Source organism: Calypte anna, chromosome 12, assembly GCF_003957555.1.
Source record: "Calypte anna isolate BGI_N300 chromosome 12, bCalAnn1_v1.p, whole genome shotgun sequence".
In the NCBI taxonomy this organism is placed as follows: Eukaryota; Metazoa; Chordata; class Aves; order Apodiformes; family Trochilidae; genus Calypte; species Calypte anna.
Genome location: NC_044258.1, coordinates 3,276,176 through 3,293,233, shown reverse-complemented (window position 1 = coordinate 3,293,233; position 17,058 = coordinate 3,276,176). Strand labels below are relative to the sequence as shown.

Below are 17,058 nucleotides of genomic sequence, written 5' to 3'. Positions count from 1 at the left end.
TATATAATAGGGCAATGTAAAAGAGGAGGAGAACTGAATGGTGATGTATTTAGTGATGTTATTTGCAATTAAAACCCTGAGGAAGCGTTACGGTTGAATGAGCAACCTTGTATAAAAATAGTGGAGTCACCTTGTCCTTTGAAATTGATTTTGCTTGCCTTGGAGAAAGTCTTCCAGTTCATCCAGCATGCTGCAGATCATTCACTCTTACAGGTGGACATTATATGATAATTCCTTACAAAATAAAGATGGTGATGGAAATGGAATTACTGGGTCTGTAAAGATATCTCTTGATAATCTTTAAAAGAAATTATGAGTGTGTGTTGTGTCACACTGCAGGAAGATGAAGTGCACAATATGTGCTGTGAAGGGGATGTTTACATCACTTTAAAATAAAATTGTTTGCCTTTATAAGCAGTAGATTTTATTGCTAGAAATCAATTCCATCCCCAACGCTCTTCCCCAACATGTTACAGTGGGTGGCCTTGGCTTGCTTTCTTTGGAGATCTGAAAATGGTACAGATAAATCTAGAGGTGATGTATAGAGATGTAAAATACTCCAGAAATCATGAAGGTGCTTGTCTGAGGGAGGGAAATGTGGGGTGATGGGTGTGTTAAAGGGGAAAAAAAAATAAATATTAGATGTGAGCTCCACTATTTTTATTTGCTGCTTTTGTGTCTGACTGTATTTTGTGTATTCTCAGCTTGCAAGTTACAGCTTTTGAGATGTTTTTGTTCATTAAGTTTAACTTTTGGCATCAAGGGGGTGGGGAGCCCAGGGGTGTTCCTTGTTTTTTGTTTATCAACAGCAGCTTTTTAGCTCAGTTTCTGGGAGGTACATCTCTCCCAGCAACAGGACCATTTGTTAGCTGATGTTGGGCTTGTCCTTCGCACTGACAAGTGTTTTGCCTTTCATGCCTGAAGCTGTTTGCATGTGAAGGTCCTCTGTGGAGGGGTGGTGAAGCAGGGAAGTGTATAATACCATGCAAAGATGTGTTTCAAAGCTAGTGAGCTATTTATTATATTTATGGTATGTTGTATGAGGTGGTTGCATTTATCCCATATCTATCCTAGCCATGCTAACTCTATGTGAGCCAAAAGTGACAGGCAAAGTTGTTGTAAAATTTCAATCAGATGCCTTCAGGTCCAATTAATAGTTTTGTGTTTTCATTTCTCCTCAGAAAACCTGAAAAAGGAGTCCAGTACCTCATTGAGCGAGGTTTTGTGCCGGATACTCCTGTTGGTGTTGCCCACTTCCTTCTCCAAAGGAAAGGTCTCAGCAGACAGATGATTGGAGAATTTTTGGGAAATCGGCAAAAACAGTTCAACCGGGATGTACTGGAGTGAGTACTGTGTGTGGGGAGGGGGTGAGCAGCTCAGTGCTCAAGTTTAAGACATTTCATCAAGCTCCAGTAATGGTCTGTGAATGTTTTCTGCTTTGCTCTGGATCTTGTTCTGAAGGAGAGGGAAATCAGACTCTACGGGTTAAGAAAGAAAACATCCACATGCAAATATTTGCTTTCCAGCTAAATTTATGGGTTTTGTTATTGATCCAGCAAGGTAATCATGAGGATTTATATTCCCTATAGCCACATGCATTTGCTCTAAATTTATTTTTTAATTTTTTTTGTGTCCTTAGACTGTTATTTCAGTCTTTTTCCTTCCTCAGGCTAATAATTTACTGAATGAAACAAAGCAATATGATATGCAACATAAAGCTTCATCAGCAACAGAACATGAAAATAATTACTACAAGTAAATCTCGCATATTAGATAAATGGGGATCTCAGCATGTGCATGCATATACTGGCAAGTTCTATGCAAACTGTTCTTTTTTGAAAAGATGAGATGAACAAAAACTGTTTTAAAACCCAAACAACTCCAAAGCGGAAACTTAGACTAGACCAGAAAAAGAAGTTGCTGCATTTTAAGAGTTGCTGTAGTTTAACTTAAAAACATATTATGGTGTTTTGGTTATTTTTACTTTTGTATCTGATATACTGACCTGTAAACATGAAATCTCTAAACATCTTAGTCCAATTCTGGTCAAGGAATTGTATAAAAATGTTAGTTAGAACTTTAAAAAAACTGCTGAGAATTAAAGTAAAAACCTCCACATCTTGCCCATTAAGGAAAAGTAGGAAAAATTCTGACTACAGGTTTTAACCAGAGTATAATGAAAGCTGTGCTGAAATTTGCACTGCTCTAGAGAGGCAGGCAGGTTTTCCTGAGGACCCGCTGTTGTTACATGATATTGCTGCCATCAGATCAATAATTGAAAAAATTTGAGGTTATGTTATCAAGGTGCAAAGTCTCAGCCAAAACTTTGTGTTTTCTTTGTGTATCTTTTATAGGCAGCTCTCACTGTCTTCATACTGCAGAGGTTTTGGTCCCATTCCCTCCAGTCATCCCCATCTTTCTGTGATGCTGTCAGAACTTAGGAATCTCAAATTGAAGCTTGCAGACAGTGTGAACACAGCTAATGGCATGTACACATGCCACAGACCCTTTTCTAGAGCTCTTCTCTTTTTTTTCTGTGCCTTGTATAGCACAATACCTGGCAGAGAGGAGGGCAGAGAGGAGCAGAGGAGGCTCTGTACCAAAGCCTGCAGTAAATGCAGTATGCAGCCCTGCCACACAAAGCAATAGAATGTAGCTTGATTGTGACTGTTTAACATCAGGCATTAGTAGCTGCTTGTAATGATCATCTGGATTTTGCACTGATGAGTTAAACAAAAGAGTGAAGACTGCAAAGAGTGTGTGTTTCCTAATTGTTTTCAAGAAAACAGAACAGGTCCAGGATGAGATGATTTATACTCTTAGATGATTCGTTTTGTGATCTTGAACCAATCATTTCTCCTCAGTGCCTCAAACAGCCTGGTAGAACGTGGGTCAGTAGAAGGGCTGTGATGAGGTGAGTTGGTAAGGGTAAGGTCATGACCACCAACCTACAGCCGCTCAACAGTCCTTCATTGAGATTCACCTGTTCTTAAATCAGCTGTTTCAGCAACACTGGGGGGTGAGGAAGACCCTAGGAGTTGTGCAGTTCTCTTGGTAGTTTTCTGAATCTTGCCTGTAAATGAGAAAAGGGTCTTTTTTCTTTAAAAGCATTTCATCTCAAGCATCACATTTACAGATGGGAGAGAGATTTCATCAAATTGATAATAAATCCAAGTTGTTACACAGGAAAGGTACTTTAACAAATGATCCTTTCCCTGTTAGTCTGTTTAATTTCAAGAGATTTGTTTTGATTTGTGTCTGAGTTTCCTGAATCATGTAAATTAAGAGTGTTTCAACTGAATTACTTTCCCTGGAACTTAAAAATATTGAAGGGAACAGCCTTAATTCTTGTCCAAGAGCTGCATTCTGGGCCTACTGTGGTTGCTACCTGGTGGTAGCTCTGCAGGGAGCTGTGCCTTTCTCCTGCCTTTCCAAGGTGTGCTGGATGTGAGGGAGGTGTCCTGTGGATCTGACCTTCTACTGCATCTTGACTTCGCATTGGAAAGCAGAAGTCCAGTCCCTCAAAGGAAGAGTGAAGTGAAATTATCAGGAGGAACACTGTTAAAAGGGAGAACATGACATTCTGCAGGGCACTCCATCATTTCAGTTCATTACACTGCACAGGGATGGATGTGCCAGAGAACAGGCACATGGCACAGGAAAGAATCAAGGCAGTGACCCAGCAAATGGTCCATTCCACTCTTCTTGCAGAGAGGTGGGAAGCAGAGGATAGCTGCTAGGAAGAGTTTTCAGTTCTCTGCTAACATAGCCCTGGTGAAGCCTGGCTGCTGCTTGCTTGTACCTGCCTGGGGGATGTAACTGTAACACTGGGGATGGGGTCATTCAGCACAGGCGTATTCACCCCCAGTACATGTGTACTCAGGTTCTGCTGTGAGCCCATATAATAATGTTCCCTTTATCATTATGATCACATTATCATCAAGGGTTAAAAATGATAAACAAGTCTGATCTTACTTACTCTCATTATTCCATTTGCTGTGTAGATGCAGCCAAAGTAATTTGTCTCCTTTTTTGTCATTACAGAGAATTACACTGGTAAAAAATTGTTTCCTATTTTGAAATATATGCAGAAAAGTACTGGTTCTAGTTAGAGCACTGACCATGGTGTTGTACCTGCTCTCTCCACAGTTTGTATAAAAGATTTTTTAAGGCCCCATGATGCTGCTGGCCAGCATGTTTCTGGAGGTCCTTGATTTCCCTAATTACTTCATTTTGACTCCAGCTTGTCTGCACATCTGCTTTACACCTTTGAAGGAGAACAGAGCTTTTGAAAGTGTTACAGGACTTACAGGAGGTGGGAAGACTGTGAACATTATTGCAGAACTGATAATAAGTTTTTAGGTGTGGATTGGAAAGGCCGTGAGAAATGTCAAGTTTGTTTGTTTCTTTCCTTGCACTTCTGCATAAAAGGAAAAGTATTCAAGGTGAAGTGAATAAATTGCTTGGGTATTAATCTAAGCTAGCTACAGTGTTAATAGAAATAAAATGTGAGCTGCTCTAATTTATTATTGTATAGTTAGGCATTTAAGAAAAAGCTTTTAAAACTGGATTGTGCTTTCTGTCTGTGGTTTCTGCATTAGAGTGCTGTAAACTTGCAGTGATTCATGTCTGGTTATTAAAAAAGTAAAAGCTGAGTTTAAAGAAAGGAAATTTATGAGCTGCTGATTTTGAAGTAGTCATTAAACAAAGTATTCACATTACATAGTTCACATTGTTGGTTCTATTAAACTGGCTCCCTTTTTAATTTTTGTCAGCACTGCATTTTCAGAGTGAGAAAGTAGAAATGTGAACTGAAGGACATGGCAAAGGATGGGGAGATGGGAATTGCAGTAGCAGTGAGAGAGTATCCACACAACATTACTTTTTTTCCTCTCTATGTAAGAACATTCCTAGACAGAGCTATTTGGTGCAGATTATTCTGCCTGCTGCAGGATGCTTGAGTTTTGGTATTTTGGACAATGTAAGCTATTTATTATTAATATAGGCACAGTAATAATTGATTGGCCTGGAAGCACAAAGCCAATAATTATTCTTGGCAATGGTATGGCACTTATATTGGTCAGACATTTGCCTTGCAGCAGCTATTCTGTTAAAAAAAAAAAAAGCCCCCCCTTGTTTACATGCACACATTCTCATTGCTCTTCTATTTGCAACCCTTCCTTCACAGCTTACCTACAATTATTGTAATTGCTGCTGACTGTTCCAGAAAACTCCATGAATCTCTGCAAGAGATGGAAAATAGAGATGATCTTTTGTCCCAGAACCTTCCCTTTGATACTGTATGATTAGAAATTAAGAGACCCAATGGCAATATGTTTTTCTCCTAGCTGTGTTGTGGATGAGATGGACTTCTCAACAATGGAACTGGATGAAGCACTCAGGAAATTTCAGGCACATATCCGTGTTCAAGGAGAAGCCCAGAAAGTAGAACGGCTCATTGAGGCTTTTAGGTAGGATGCTGAAAAAAATTATTCAGCCACCAGGAACCTGCTGTTGTTTAATGACCAAACTGGAGAAATTGAGTATCTCTGAGTTGTTTCCCTCCTTTTTTTGCACTGTCCTTGTGAGTTAAGTAGTGGTTTTGCTAAGTATGAAATTGGAAGCTTTACTTGCTGGTGCTGTTCATGTATGTCATTGGTATTAGCATAGCAAGGTTCATCAATTAAAAATTCTTTCTGGCATGAGTTGAAAGGAAGTTGAAAGATTTTTTAATGTCTCTTAAGAATTTTGCATATAATAGTTTGTATGAATGGAATTATGAGACAATTTACACTTTAGAGTGTATATGCTCTGAACCTTGCATCAAGCATTTCAACAACAGTGGAATAAAGAACATTAAGTTACTAATAGTAACACCAGTGTACTTTATCCAGGGCAGGATGAGATACAAATCATCATGTGGGAGTCAGCTAAAATCAATGCTGTGTTCTTACCTGCTCTCAATAGGTATTACTCAGAGAAAAAAAAAATACTGAAATTATTTTAGCTCAGAATCTGTACTAAGAAGTTACAGTGGTAGTAGAAAACAAAAGCCTTCCACGTTCTAGGATTGGCTTATGAAAATATGTGGCTGGAGAACTAGATAAATGTGTGTTGCATGACTAACACTTGCTCAGCCTCTGGAATGTAGCAGCAGTTGGTTTATTTGGTGGAATTAGAACAGTAAGTAATTCATATGTGTGACAGCTTCCCCTCTTTGCTTTTTTTTCCAGCCAACGATACTGTATCTGCAATCCTGGTGTTGTGAGACAGTTTAGGAATCCTGATACCATCTTCATTCTAGCTTTTGCCATCATCCTGTTAAACACAGATATGTACAGCCCAAATGTGAAACCAGAACGCAAGATGAAGCTGGAAGATTTTGTCAAGAATCTGAGAGGTAGGCAAACTCCAACCATGATGGTCATGAAAGCTCTTCCTTGTAGCTGTCATTGAAGGGACACCATGTATCTTCTGGGAAAACACAGAATACAGGGAACTTGATTCTGATTTCACCTGGCTTTTAAAACTAGTGTCACATTTACAGGTTTTAGTTATTTCTGGAAGAGTGAAATCAGAACTCGGGATATAGTATTTTGTCATTTTTATCTTGTTTTGAGTGGATGTATGGTCAGGTCTTATTAATCCCAGTTCTTCCAGCGTAGCTGAAAAGTGACCATTATTTTGTATTCAGAATTCTTCACTTCAAATTTATAGATATAATTGAAATTTGCCACACTTACACCCTTCACAAAGCTAAAGGGCAGTTCATAAAAAAACCCCAACAACTTCTGTGTAGGTGAATGAAGGTAAATAAATTCTGTTGAATTAAATTCTGTTCAATGCATCCAAGTTTGTTTACAGATACATAAATCTTGAGGTAGTGTCACTGCATATTGTGGTCTCTTCCTCAGAGGAGGAATGTGTTTTCTAGGTAGTGAATCATACCACCACACTGCAGCAAAAGCTTACTGATTAATTTTTATAGAGATACTGTCTTCATAGTTTGTAGATGTCATAGCTGTTGGATGAGATGATCTCTAGAGGTCCCTTCCAAGCCCTAACATTCTGTGATTCTAGGCTGTGATTTCTCAGTAGCAACCAATGTATTGCAGGGGATATCAGATCTCTGTCCTGAAAAAAATCAGTGCTTTTTTTTACATCACTAATAATTGTATTGTAAAAGGAAATTGTTTTCCCTCCTTAGTTTCAAAAGCATTAACTTCTTATTTTTATTGAGTAGATGTGCAGAGAAGACAGCCATTGTCTCTGTGTTTTTCTTAGATAGATACAAAGCTGGGACCCAAAGCAGCATATCAGCTTTCCATGTTCTTAAGAAATGCATATAATGACCTCAGTAGAAACCTGGGTGTAATTGCCATAGAAAACCTTCATTTGCTCAGGCTCTGTATGTATGTGTAAGGAGCAGAAATCACTGTGCTGGGATGAGGACTTTTGCAAGTAAATGAAAGATTTAAAATCTTGGTGTTGAAAAAAGAATCCTAACTCCAAAACCTTCCCAAAAGGTCCACAGGAAATAGCACAGAGATTTCCTTTTAGTTTCTTCATAGGTTTATTTCCTGATTGAGAAACTGTTTTCCTAGCTATGGCACATGTAAGCCTGCAACTAAATTGGCAAAAAAATGTAGGTATTTTTTCAAATCTCAGCCATTTCTGTCCTGTTTCTGGTGAAAAACAACCCAGGTTTTTATGAAGGATGAGCTCAGTCAGTGTCAATGCCTGGCAGGAGGTGGGCACTGTAGAGCTGAGGAGGAACATCATGGATGGGGAGATGATCCCTTCAGTTATTCCTGGGCACTGAAGGAGGAATGGATCAGGCAGCATTTGCCTTTTACCACAGAAGAGGACTGATACCAGAGAAATAAAAAGAGACTGAAGTCCCCACCCCTTTTTTTCTTCAAGATAGTCTATGCCCACAGGGAAAGAGCAGCTTTGACAGTAATGCCATTACTGTGGGTTTGTGCAAAGTGACTTCTCAGTCATTGCAGTCCCTTAGATAAGATCACAGATATGATTTAGTGCAGGATCTCTCTTTTGGCAACATGGATGTAGCAGTGAGGTAGCAGGACAGGCCAGCTGCAGCACCAGCAGGTACTGAGGGAGTGTGTCACTACCCTTGTCTCAGTTGTTTCTAAAAATGGGCTGAATGGCAGAGAGATGGAATCAAGTTGCTTATTATGTAAAAATATATTGGCATATCTCAGAGTCCCCAACATCAGAAGGACACAGAGCTCATGGAAGGTGTGCAGAGCAGAGCCACTGAAATGCTCAGAGGTCTGAGCACCTCCCTGGGAAGCCAGGCTGAGGGACAGGGGTTGTTCAGCCTGGAGAAGAGGAGGCTCCCAGGTGAGCTCAGACCAGCCTTCCAATATCTGAAGGGGCTACAAGAAAGCTGGGGGAGGGCTTTGGACATGGGGGGGTAGTGAGAGGACAAGGGAAATGGGTTAAAACTTGGAGAGGGAAGATTCAGATTGGACATTAGGAAGAAATTCTTTAATTTTAGGGTGCTGAGCCCCTGGCCCAGGTTGCCCAAGGAAGCTGTGGCTGCCCCATCCCTGGCAGTGTCTCAGCCCAGGTTGGATGGGGCTTGGAGCAGCCTGGGCTGTGGGAGGTGTCCCTGCCCATGCAGGGGGTGGGACTGGATGAGCTTTAAGGTCCCTTCCAACCCAAACCAGGCTGGGATTCTATGCATAGCAGTTTGGATTCATGTGTGCATGTGATACTTTCATTTTAATACTAGTGAAAAGAAAATACTTGTGGTGTTCTGGAATTTCCAGTTCTGAAAATGAGAGTCCTGTTTGATGTTTTTATTTTTTAGATTTATATAAGATATTAATGAATGCTCTATGTTTTAGCTTAGTAATTTAAATAGGATTTGAGATTTTATTGTAAAACCCACAAAGATTAAAACAGACCTGACATTCATCTCTTAGCACAATACTACAGTTATATTTGGTTGTAGGAAATACAGTACATTCTCTCTGAGCTCTAGCCTGAATGCAGCCATTTTTTATTATTTTAGACATTTTTGGAGCAGCATACCTTGCCTGTAATTTTAAATCTGGATTGCAAGGGCTGGTCCATGAAAGACTTGCTGGTGTGGGAAAGGACAGAGGTGTTTTTTCTTGCAAAGTAGCTGTCTAATCAAGATTTTTTTATCTCGGCAATTGTTCCACTGGATGACAAAATATTCTATTTTGGCTTCTGAATAGTAGATAAAAGGTTATTGTCTTAAAACCTATTTAAAAAATAGACATACATCTCCCTATCCCCAGGAAATTCACTTTAAGACAGTTATGGAAATCTTCCACCGCTGTTAAAACTTCAGCATCAAGCATTCAAGACACTGTGACATTTGTTAGAACACTGGCATGGCAATAATAATCATAGGGTGTTAAATAAGAATACTGTAACCAGGCTGTTGTGTTGATTTGTTTTTCCAGAGTAAATTAATTGAGTTTGAAATCATACAGGAAATTGTGGTGGAGTTAGTTTTTCTGGGTGTTCGTAGGACTCTTGTGTAGGAAATTATTTTATGAAGAGAGTTCTGAGTAATATCAGTACAGTGTCATCCCTGGAGGTGTTCAGAAAACAAGTGAATGGAGCACTTGAGGACATGGTTTAGTTGCCTGGTGGTGCTGGGTTGATGATTGGACTTGGTGATCTCAGACGTCCTTTCCAACCTTAATGATTCTAAGGAGTAATGATTCTGTGACAAAATGGACTGGTGGTTCTGTTTCCTCCCAGTGTTATACTCCAAGGAGGAAGCTATCCTGAGAGTCAGTAGGGTCATTTAGATCATTTGAGCTTTGATACCTGACAGAGGTAACTTAAAAGAAAAGGAAAAAAAGAATTTACATGGGAAATTAGCCTTTTTATGGTTTAGTTTTAGATTAATGTTTTGAAACATAAAAAACCGCCAGTTTCCACTGATTTCAGTGTATTGGATGCAGCAAGCTGTTGGACAAAAACAGTAATGAGGGACAAAACTGCTTTGGGAAGGCAGACAGAAGGACAGTGTAGGGGATATTAGCTGGCAGAGTGCTGGCAGCTGTACCAGCACCAAGAGGTACAGCAGCAGTCCTGGGCAAGGTTGGCAGAGGAAACTGAGGTGGTGGTGTCCTTACCTTCTCCTTGCTGAGGAATCCCACAGTGAGATCAGTCAGGGCCAGGCTGGTAATAGGAACTGTTGGCTTCTGCAGGTGTGGATGATGGGGAGGACATCCCCAGGGAGATGCTGATTGGGATTTATGAGCGGATCCGCAAGCGGGAGCTGAAGACCAACGAGGATCACGTGTCCCAGGTGCAGAAGGTGGAGAAACTCATTGTAGGAAAGAAACCGGTGAGTCCTCTGCTGCTTGTGCTTAGAACTCTCAACGGGTTGATAGATGGCAGCAGGCAAACTGTCAGAATCAGGATTTTCTAGTTTTGATTTTGGAGCCCACACGGTGCAGATGGATTTTGTCGTTGCAGTCTGATATTCCTAAGGAATGATGTTGCAAGTCTTCAATTCTTCCCTTGATGTGAAGCTTTATAGTTCTGCAACTACACTGAAATATCTGTATTTTAGGCAGTTCTTGTGTTTCTTGCAGGAAAATTGAAGTGTGCTGTTAAAAGTAGTGCAGAGCAACATATTTCAACATTCACGCTATCAATATGGCTCCTTAACTTACAAAAATAATAGAGAACTTCTGCTCATGTCAGCATCTTTCTCAGCTTTGCAGCAAGCTCTATGAGGCTGTGCCATTTTGTCTCAGAACTTATCAGGAAATCAGGTCCCAGGGGTTCTAATGCTGGGTTTTAGCATCCAAAGGTACCTCTTGCTTTGCTGTGGGAAAAATCCTGGAATGCTTTACTATATAATTTGCCATACATTATTCATCTTCAAAGTATCTGTTGGAAAAGGAGAGAGAAAGGGAAGGCTACAGCATTTTTCCTGATGTTTTAGTAGCTGAGGGAACAGATGTGTTAATTGTATGTAATGTGGAGAGGGATAATGAATACTCAGCCTTCCTGAATTCAAGTCCTAGAGTCATCTGAAAATTAGCAGTCACAAAGGCAGTCCAGAATGAAGTCAGGAAAAGACTGGACTTACATGTTTCTAAGTCCTACATCAGGTTTTTAACAACTCTGGGGAGCTTGACTGCAGCAGGCACTGATGGGTTGGGGGATTTTTTTATTAAGAAAAGGAACATGGATCTCTAGATTCTTGCTAGTTTTAAAGAGCTTTGAGTTGTAATCTCTTCTCAGACAAGCCTCAACACCAGGAGTGGGGGGAAGGGAATAAGGGACCACAAAACAGCAAGTCCAATTTACCTCTATTCCCCACAAGAAAATAATGAGAAGATCCCTTCGACAAAGCAGAGGGAAGAAAAAGCAAAAATTTTTATAAAAGCTGTTACTTGTTTTTGAGGAGAAGGCAAATAAATATTCTAAGTCATTTTTTGACAAATCACTTATACTTTCATATGAAACTTATTTTCTGGAATTGTTTGGGGATTTAGGTTTCTAGATGGGCTTCTGTGGGAGATGATTTTTTTTTTCATTTGGTTCTTTTTTTTATTCAGGCATGTGGCAATTCATATCCTTAAACTAATCCTGACCTGGTGGATCAATGGGTATTAAGAAAAGTGTCTTCTGTAGAGTCCTAGGTTCAGGGATTCTTCTATTGTAACACATTCTGACTGTTTGAAAGAAAATTTAGGAAATGTCCAATAGTTTTTATTGATAGAAGTATTTGTTTTTACTTTATAGGCTTTTAGTCATGGTAAGCCTGTGAGGTATTTACTTGCTATGGTACAGTACTGTGTTTCTCTGAAGTTTAATGAATTTGTATATGTCTTTCTACTGTAGATTGGATCTCTGCATCATGGACTTGGTTGTGTACGTATTTCTCTCATACTCCTTCAAAGTTTTAACTTCATTTTAACTGGCAGTGCTTCCTTAAAGTGGCAATAACCTATTTGGCATTTGGCTTTTAAAAAAAATATGCTTATTTCAAGCAAGTTTTTCCTTATGTTGCATTAATAACACTCCAAAGAATAAAAATTTTCCGTAAAAGTATGTTTCTTGGAGACCCTGCTTTATTTATTGCCCAGAGTTTTCTAGACTTTTTTTAGTACACTTTTTAACTTTTTTTTCCTTCTCCCTGCTCATGTAGAGGAATAAGAAGCAGTAACAGTCTTTGTTTTCCTTTGTCTATTAAATCTTGTAATTCCCATGAAGAACCAGGAATTATAAAGAAATTCAGTAGATAAATGAATGTAATAGATGTCTAGTTACAAAGAATATTCTCTACTTAAGATTTTTGAAGTTTGAAAGATTTTTTTTGATAATGTTGACAAGATATCATCATTTGCATTTGAAAAAAATTAAGTCTTACTTGTTTGAAAACAGCAGCTCTGGAAATAACTTTAGCAGACTTTTCAAATGCAAAAATGGGAAATTATTCTGGGTTTTCTTGCCTGCATGAGAAAATAAGCCAGACTGAAAAAGCATTTGTTTTTTTCCTGTTGCTACCATTTCCTTAGTATTGGGGAATTAACAAATTTCCTTTACTCAGTGCCTGAAAAAAGTAATCTATATCAACAGTTATTCATCTTACAAAAGTTGAAGTTGCTTTGCAGCCTTACTTCTAGCAAAATGTGCTGAGAAAGGCAAACATTGGCTTGAGCTCTCACTTGCTTAAACTTAAATTCTCTCAATCTTTACTGGAGATTACTCTTATCTACAGTAAAATTTGTACTGGCATCCATGTACAGGAATGCAAGCTGGTAGAGACTGTTCTATTGAAGAACTTCGTTGAATTTTGAACATCATGCAACCTTGTGACGTGAAATCTTTATTTTTCTATTGTTGGTCCTTTGATGAAAACGTCAAATGGGCTTAGAGGTCAAAATATTGGAATAATTTAAAAACCCCAAACTCTAGGGATGCAAGATGCTCTTTCCTGGCTGAATATTCCTTTATTAACCATCAACTTCTGTGTCACTGTAGGTCCTCTCCCTACCCCACCGGAGGCTTGTTTGCTACTGCAGGCTGTTTGAAGTGCCAGATCCAAATAAACCACAGAAGCTTGGATTGCACCAGAGAGAAATATTTTTATTTAATGATCTTCTTGTGGTATGTATTCTCAGGTGGCTAGGCTTCTAGTGAGGTATTCAGAAATGCTTATCTCCATCAAACAACTGAGAATTAATGCATGAGCATGCCTCAATATAAGTATCTATTACCTCGTAGTCTGTACTCTCTAACAATCTTGGGATGATTAAGATGTAAAATTTTCTTAGTTTTCTTTATTATATATTTTTTGCAAACTGTTATTGATTGCTACACTCTGTTGTAGGGAACTAGTTTGATGCAGTAGCTTTTACTATAAAGAACAAAAATTACCTCCAGTTTACCCTTCTCCCTAATGGTTAAACAGAGACATTCTTTATCCTATGAATAATGAATTTAAGTTATTTGTTGAAAACAAATTAAATACTACTTTGTATTTCCCAGATGTTCCATGAACCAGACATGTTTATTCATTGAAATAGGAATAGGATAGGTTGAAGTACATTCTACAATTGACTTTACTTTTTAGCAAGCATTGAACTAGACCTAATCTTAGCTTAGAATTATTTGGTTGATTTCCTCTTAAAAATAGGAAAATACATAGCACTGTGTTTGGAATGTATTTGACTGTCACTTGGGAGCTAAGAATTGAAGTAAATATTTCATGTTTTGTTACAAAGGCTGAATATTCCCAATGCACTGTTTCATTGGGTGTAATTTTACATCCCTTCAGACCTTTAAATCAGGAAGTAAATGGAAAGAAAAAGAAGTAATGCCTTTTAATTGTGGGTATGAATTCCCAATTTTAAGTGTGAGCTTGGATTTAAAGTGATGGAACACTCTCATCTTCAGGTTGCAAGTTTTCTGTCATTTTTTATTACTTAACTCAAATGTCAATAGTGTTATCAAACTGTTTTGGGAGTAATATAGCCAAATTTGTCAGTTATAGTAAAATGGCATCAGCAAAAGTTAAAATTGGAAAGAATTAATAAAAATAAAGCTCAATTATAAAGACACAGGGGTTGCATTCATATTTTAGGAGAAGTCAAAAATTGGTGATGAATAGTATGTTACTTTTATTGTAGCAATAAGTAGAGGTTTCCACAGACCCAGAGGTTCTATTGAGGCAGGTGCTGTATAAATCAGAGGGAAGCAGGGGTGAAGCAGGTTCCTTTTCTTCCTGTGATTTCAAGAAGCAGTGCTCTGGAGAACAGAGAACACAAAGGCTTTGTGTCTGGCAAAAATGTTCAGCCTTCTGGTTAAGAGATACCAGTGCTTCAATCTATGAGTAGCAGTAGATTAAGTACAGCAGTTGCATTATAAAGAAAAAGGAAAGCTACAACTTCATCTTTTCTGGCAAATTATAGCTTTATTTGGCATAAAATGTTTTATTCTATGGCAATTCTTAAGAGCAGTAATGCTTCACAAACACATCTGGTAGAAGGGATATTTCACTTTGTTTATTTGATAACTTTCAGGTGACCAAGATTTTTCAAAAGAAGAAGAACTCAGTTACATACAGTTTTCGACAGTCGTTTTCCCTCTATGGAATGCAAGTTCTGCTTTTTGAGAACCAGTGTAAGTCTTTCATCTCTTTTTAACCATTTTATTTATAAATCAAACAAAATTGAGCGAAAGGGATGGACAAGGCTTGATTCTGAATTTAGGACTGAAATGGTTTGAATTTAACTTAACCCTAAAGTTTAAAAGTAGCTGATGTCAGAATAAGAAACAGCAAGGCTGCTGCTCCATTTTTTAGCTTGTAGTCAGAAGCCAAATGTGGTGTTTGGGAATACTTGTGAGGAAACAAATATATTGTATCTGTTCCTGAGCCAACAGGACAGTTAGCTGGAACTGAATATCTGATAATAATTACAATTATAATGATATGTGTAATTTGAAGAGCTATTTAGTTGATTTTCCTGATTTATGTCTTACATTTGTGCCTAGGTGTAATGTATTCTCATTCAAATAAAAAGACAAAGCAGGGAATCTGCTTTGTATTTTCTGACACCTTTTGTTTATGGCAGCTGTAATCTACATCAATCCAATATTCTTCCTCTCTTTAATGTGTGTCAAGCTCAGTCTTAGCAGACAAAAACCCCACAAAAAGCAAGTAGTTTTCTAATGTCCTGATTTGAAGCCCATAGTTGTTAGTATGGTGCTTAGGGTGACAGTCAATTGACCTGACTTCAAGGTTTGTGAATCAAACCTTCACCTTCCTGATTATTTGTGGTTTGACCTTCAGTAGTTTCTGTGCTTTTCTGTTGTGGAAGGCTGTTTTCACTTGTCCTTGAGAATGTGCTCCAATTGCTCATCTCATTCAGAAGAACTTGCTGTCAGTGAGTCAAAGCATCTGGAGATTTCAAAAGGGAAGATTTTGTAGAGCTTACAGCAGCAATGTAGCCTGCAGATTATTTATATGCATACACATTCATTTTCTCTCTTGTGCACACATCATATGATATGAAATTCATTTTTAGAGAGAAAGGCTCCATATTTCTATCCTGGATTGTACTAAAGATAGGAGAATAAATAATTCCTCTAGTGTCAGGTTAAAAACATTTTTTTAAAAAAATAAATCTCATCAGTATGCCAAGTAGAAACACTTTATTCAAGTAAACTTCAAACTGTTTATAGTGAGTGCAGGAGTAAAGGGCTGGATTCCTCCCAGTGAGCTGGAGACATTTTAGCTGAGACACTTCAGGAGACACAGTTGGGCTCCTAAGGTGAATTCCCTGGGGTGCCTTTGTGCTGTCTGGACTTCAAGTGGTGGTTCCTGGGAGGTGGAATACAGCACTTTCCACTTGGGAAAGAGAAATATTCTTCCCCTGTGGTTTGGAAAATTAATTTTCTTGGTTTCCACTGTCCCCAGTGGGGGACAGCCTTGGGGTGTTTTGCTCAGAGCCATCATGCCACTGAATGGGTCTGTCAGGGTCAGCTGCTTTCAAGTGAGTCAAGTTTAGTGTCACTAAAGCAGATGCAACCAAACTATTGGTTTGGATACTGGTGAGGCTGAATAACATGATTGGCATTGATGGTGGAAGAATTGACTGGTAGTGACAGAAGGGAGTTATGCTGAGGGATAAATGGACAACAAAAGGGAAATTAATGTCAGATATCTCTAGCAAATAAATAGGCCATAAGGGAATTATTTCTCATGTTTTCAGCCAAAATCACTGACAAAATATAAAGGGCAAGCAGATAACTTCCGAGGCTGTATCTGAAGTCAATAAATATTGATATGTTTCCTGATGCTTAATCAATATGGTGAAGAGAAGCATCTCTGTATTATAATAACCCTGTTTTGTTTGCCTAGCATGTGGAAGCTGCTGCTTTGTTCCTGTGTGAAGGTGGCTCATGTGACTTCCCAGGGCTGCTCATTTGGTTTCAGGAAGTTTGCTTTTGTGTTTTTTTCCTGAGTGGGGCATTTTCTAGAGCAGCTTGCTGCATATCCAGCTGCAGTGTTGGCCACAGCATGTGGTGTCACACTGTGCCCCACTCCTCCTCTGTGCTTCAGCCCTTTGGGTGTCCTGGAGGCCAGGGCTGGGGGTCTGGCTGGTGTCATTGAGGGGAGGTGCACTTGTCAGGGGGTCAGGAGAAGCAGAGCAGCTCTGCATTGCTGCTGGACAAGGTGTTGATACCAGATCCTAGCAGAAGCCCCAGATTCTTGCTCCCTGCTTCCTCCCCTTAGAGGATTGCAGTAGTTGACACCTTTCACCTGAGCATTGAAGATGGTCTGGCTTCACTTGTAGCTGCAACTTTCATTTGGAAGTTAAGATATCCTTTTAAAAAGCTTAGCATTCACACTTCTTTCTCAATATTTGAAGTCTTGCTGAAGCCAGATGGCTTTGAAGGAAAAGACTACCTTGCATCATCTGGTTATGGAGAAAAGGGATTTTTAGCACATGAACTTCAAGTTGAATACTTTAGTAAATACTTGAGAGCTTTAGCAAACCAGTAACTTCAGGCAGCTGA

General features: G+C 38.9%; 1 protein-coding gene across 5 annotated transcripts in view; it reads left to right on the top strand.

Moving 5' to 3' along the window:
* Window positions 1–17,058, top strand: part of IQSEC1 (IQ motif and Sec7 domain 1) — a 329,109-nt gene that overhangs the window by 296,911 nt on the left and 15,140 nt on the right. For all 5 annotated transcript variants that reach the window (XM_030458205.1, XM_008498935.2, XM_030458208.1 and 2 more), the window contains 7 exons: window positions 1,182–1,343; window positions 5,349–5,471; window positions 6,234–6,400; window positions 10,224–10,363; window positions 11,875–11,904; window positions 13,018–13,143; window positions 14,559–14,658. In XM_030458205.1, the coding sequence (XP_030314065.1) occupies window positions 1,182–1,343; window positions 5,349–5,471; window positions 6,234–6,400; window positions 10,224–10,363; window positions 11,875–11,904; window positions 13,018–13,143; window positions 14,559–14,658 (848 nt within the window). The remainder of the gene's footprint in view (window positions 1–1,181; window positions 1,344–5,348; window positions 5,472–6,233; window positions 6,401–10,223; window positions 10,364–11,874; window positions 11,905–13,017; window positions 13,144–14,558; window positions 14,659–17,058) is intronic.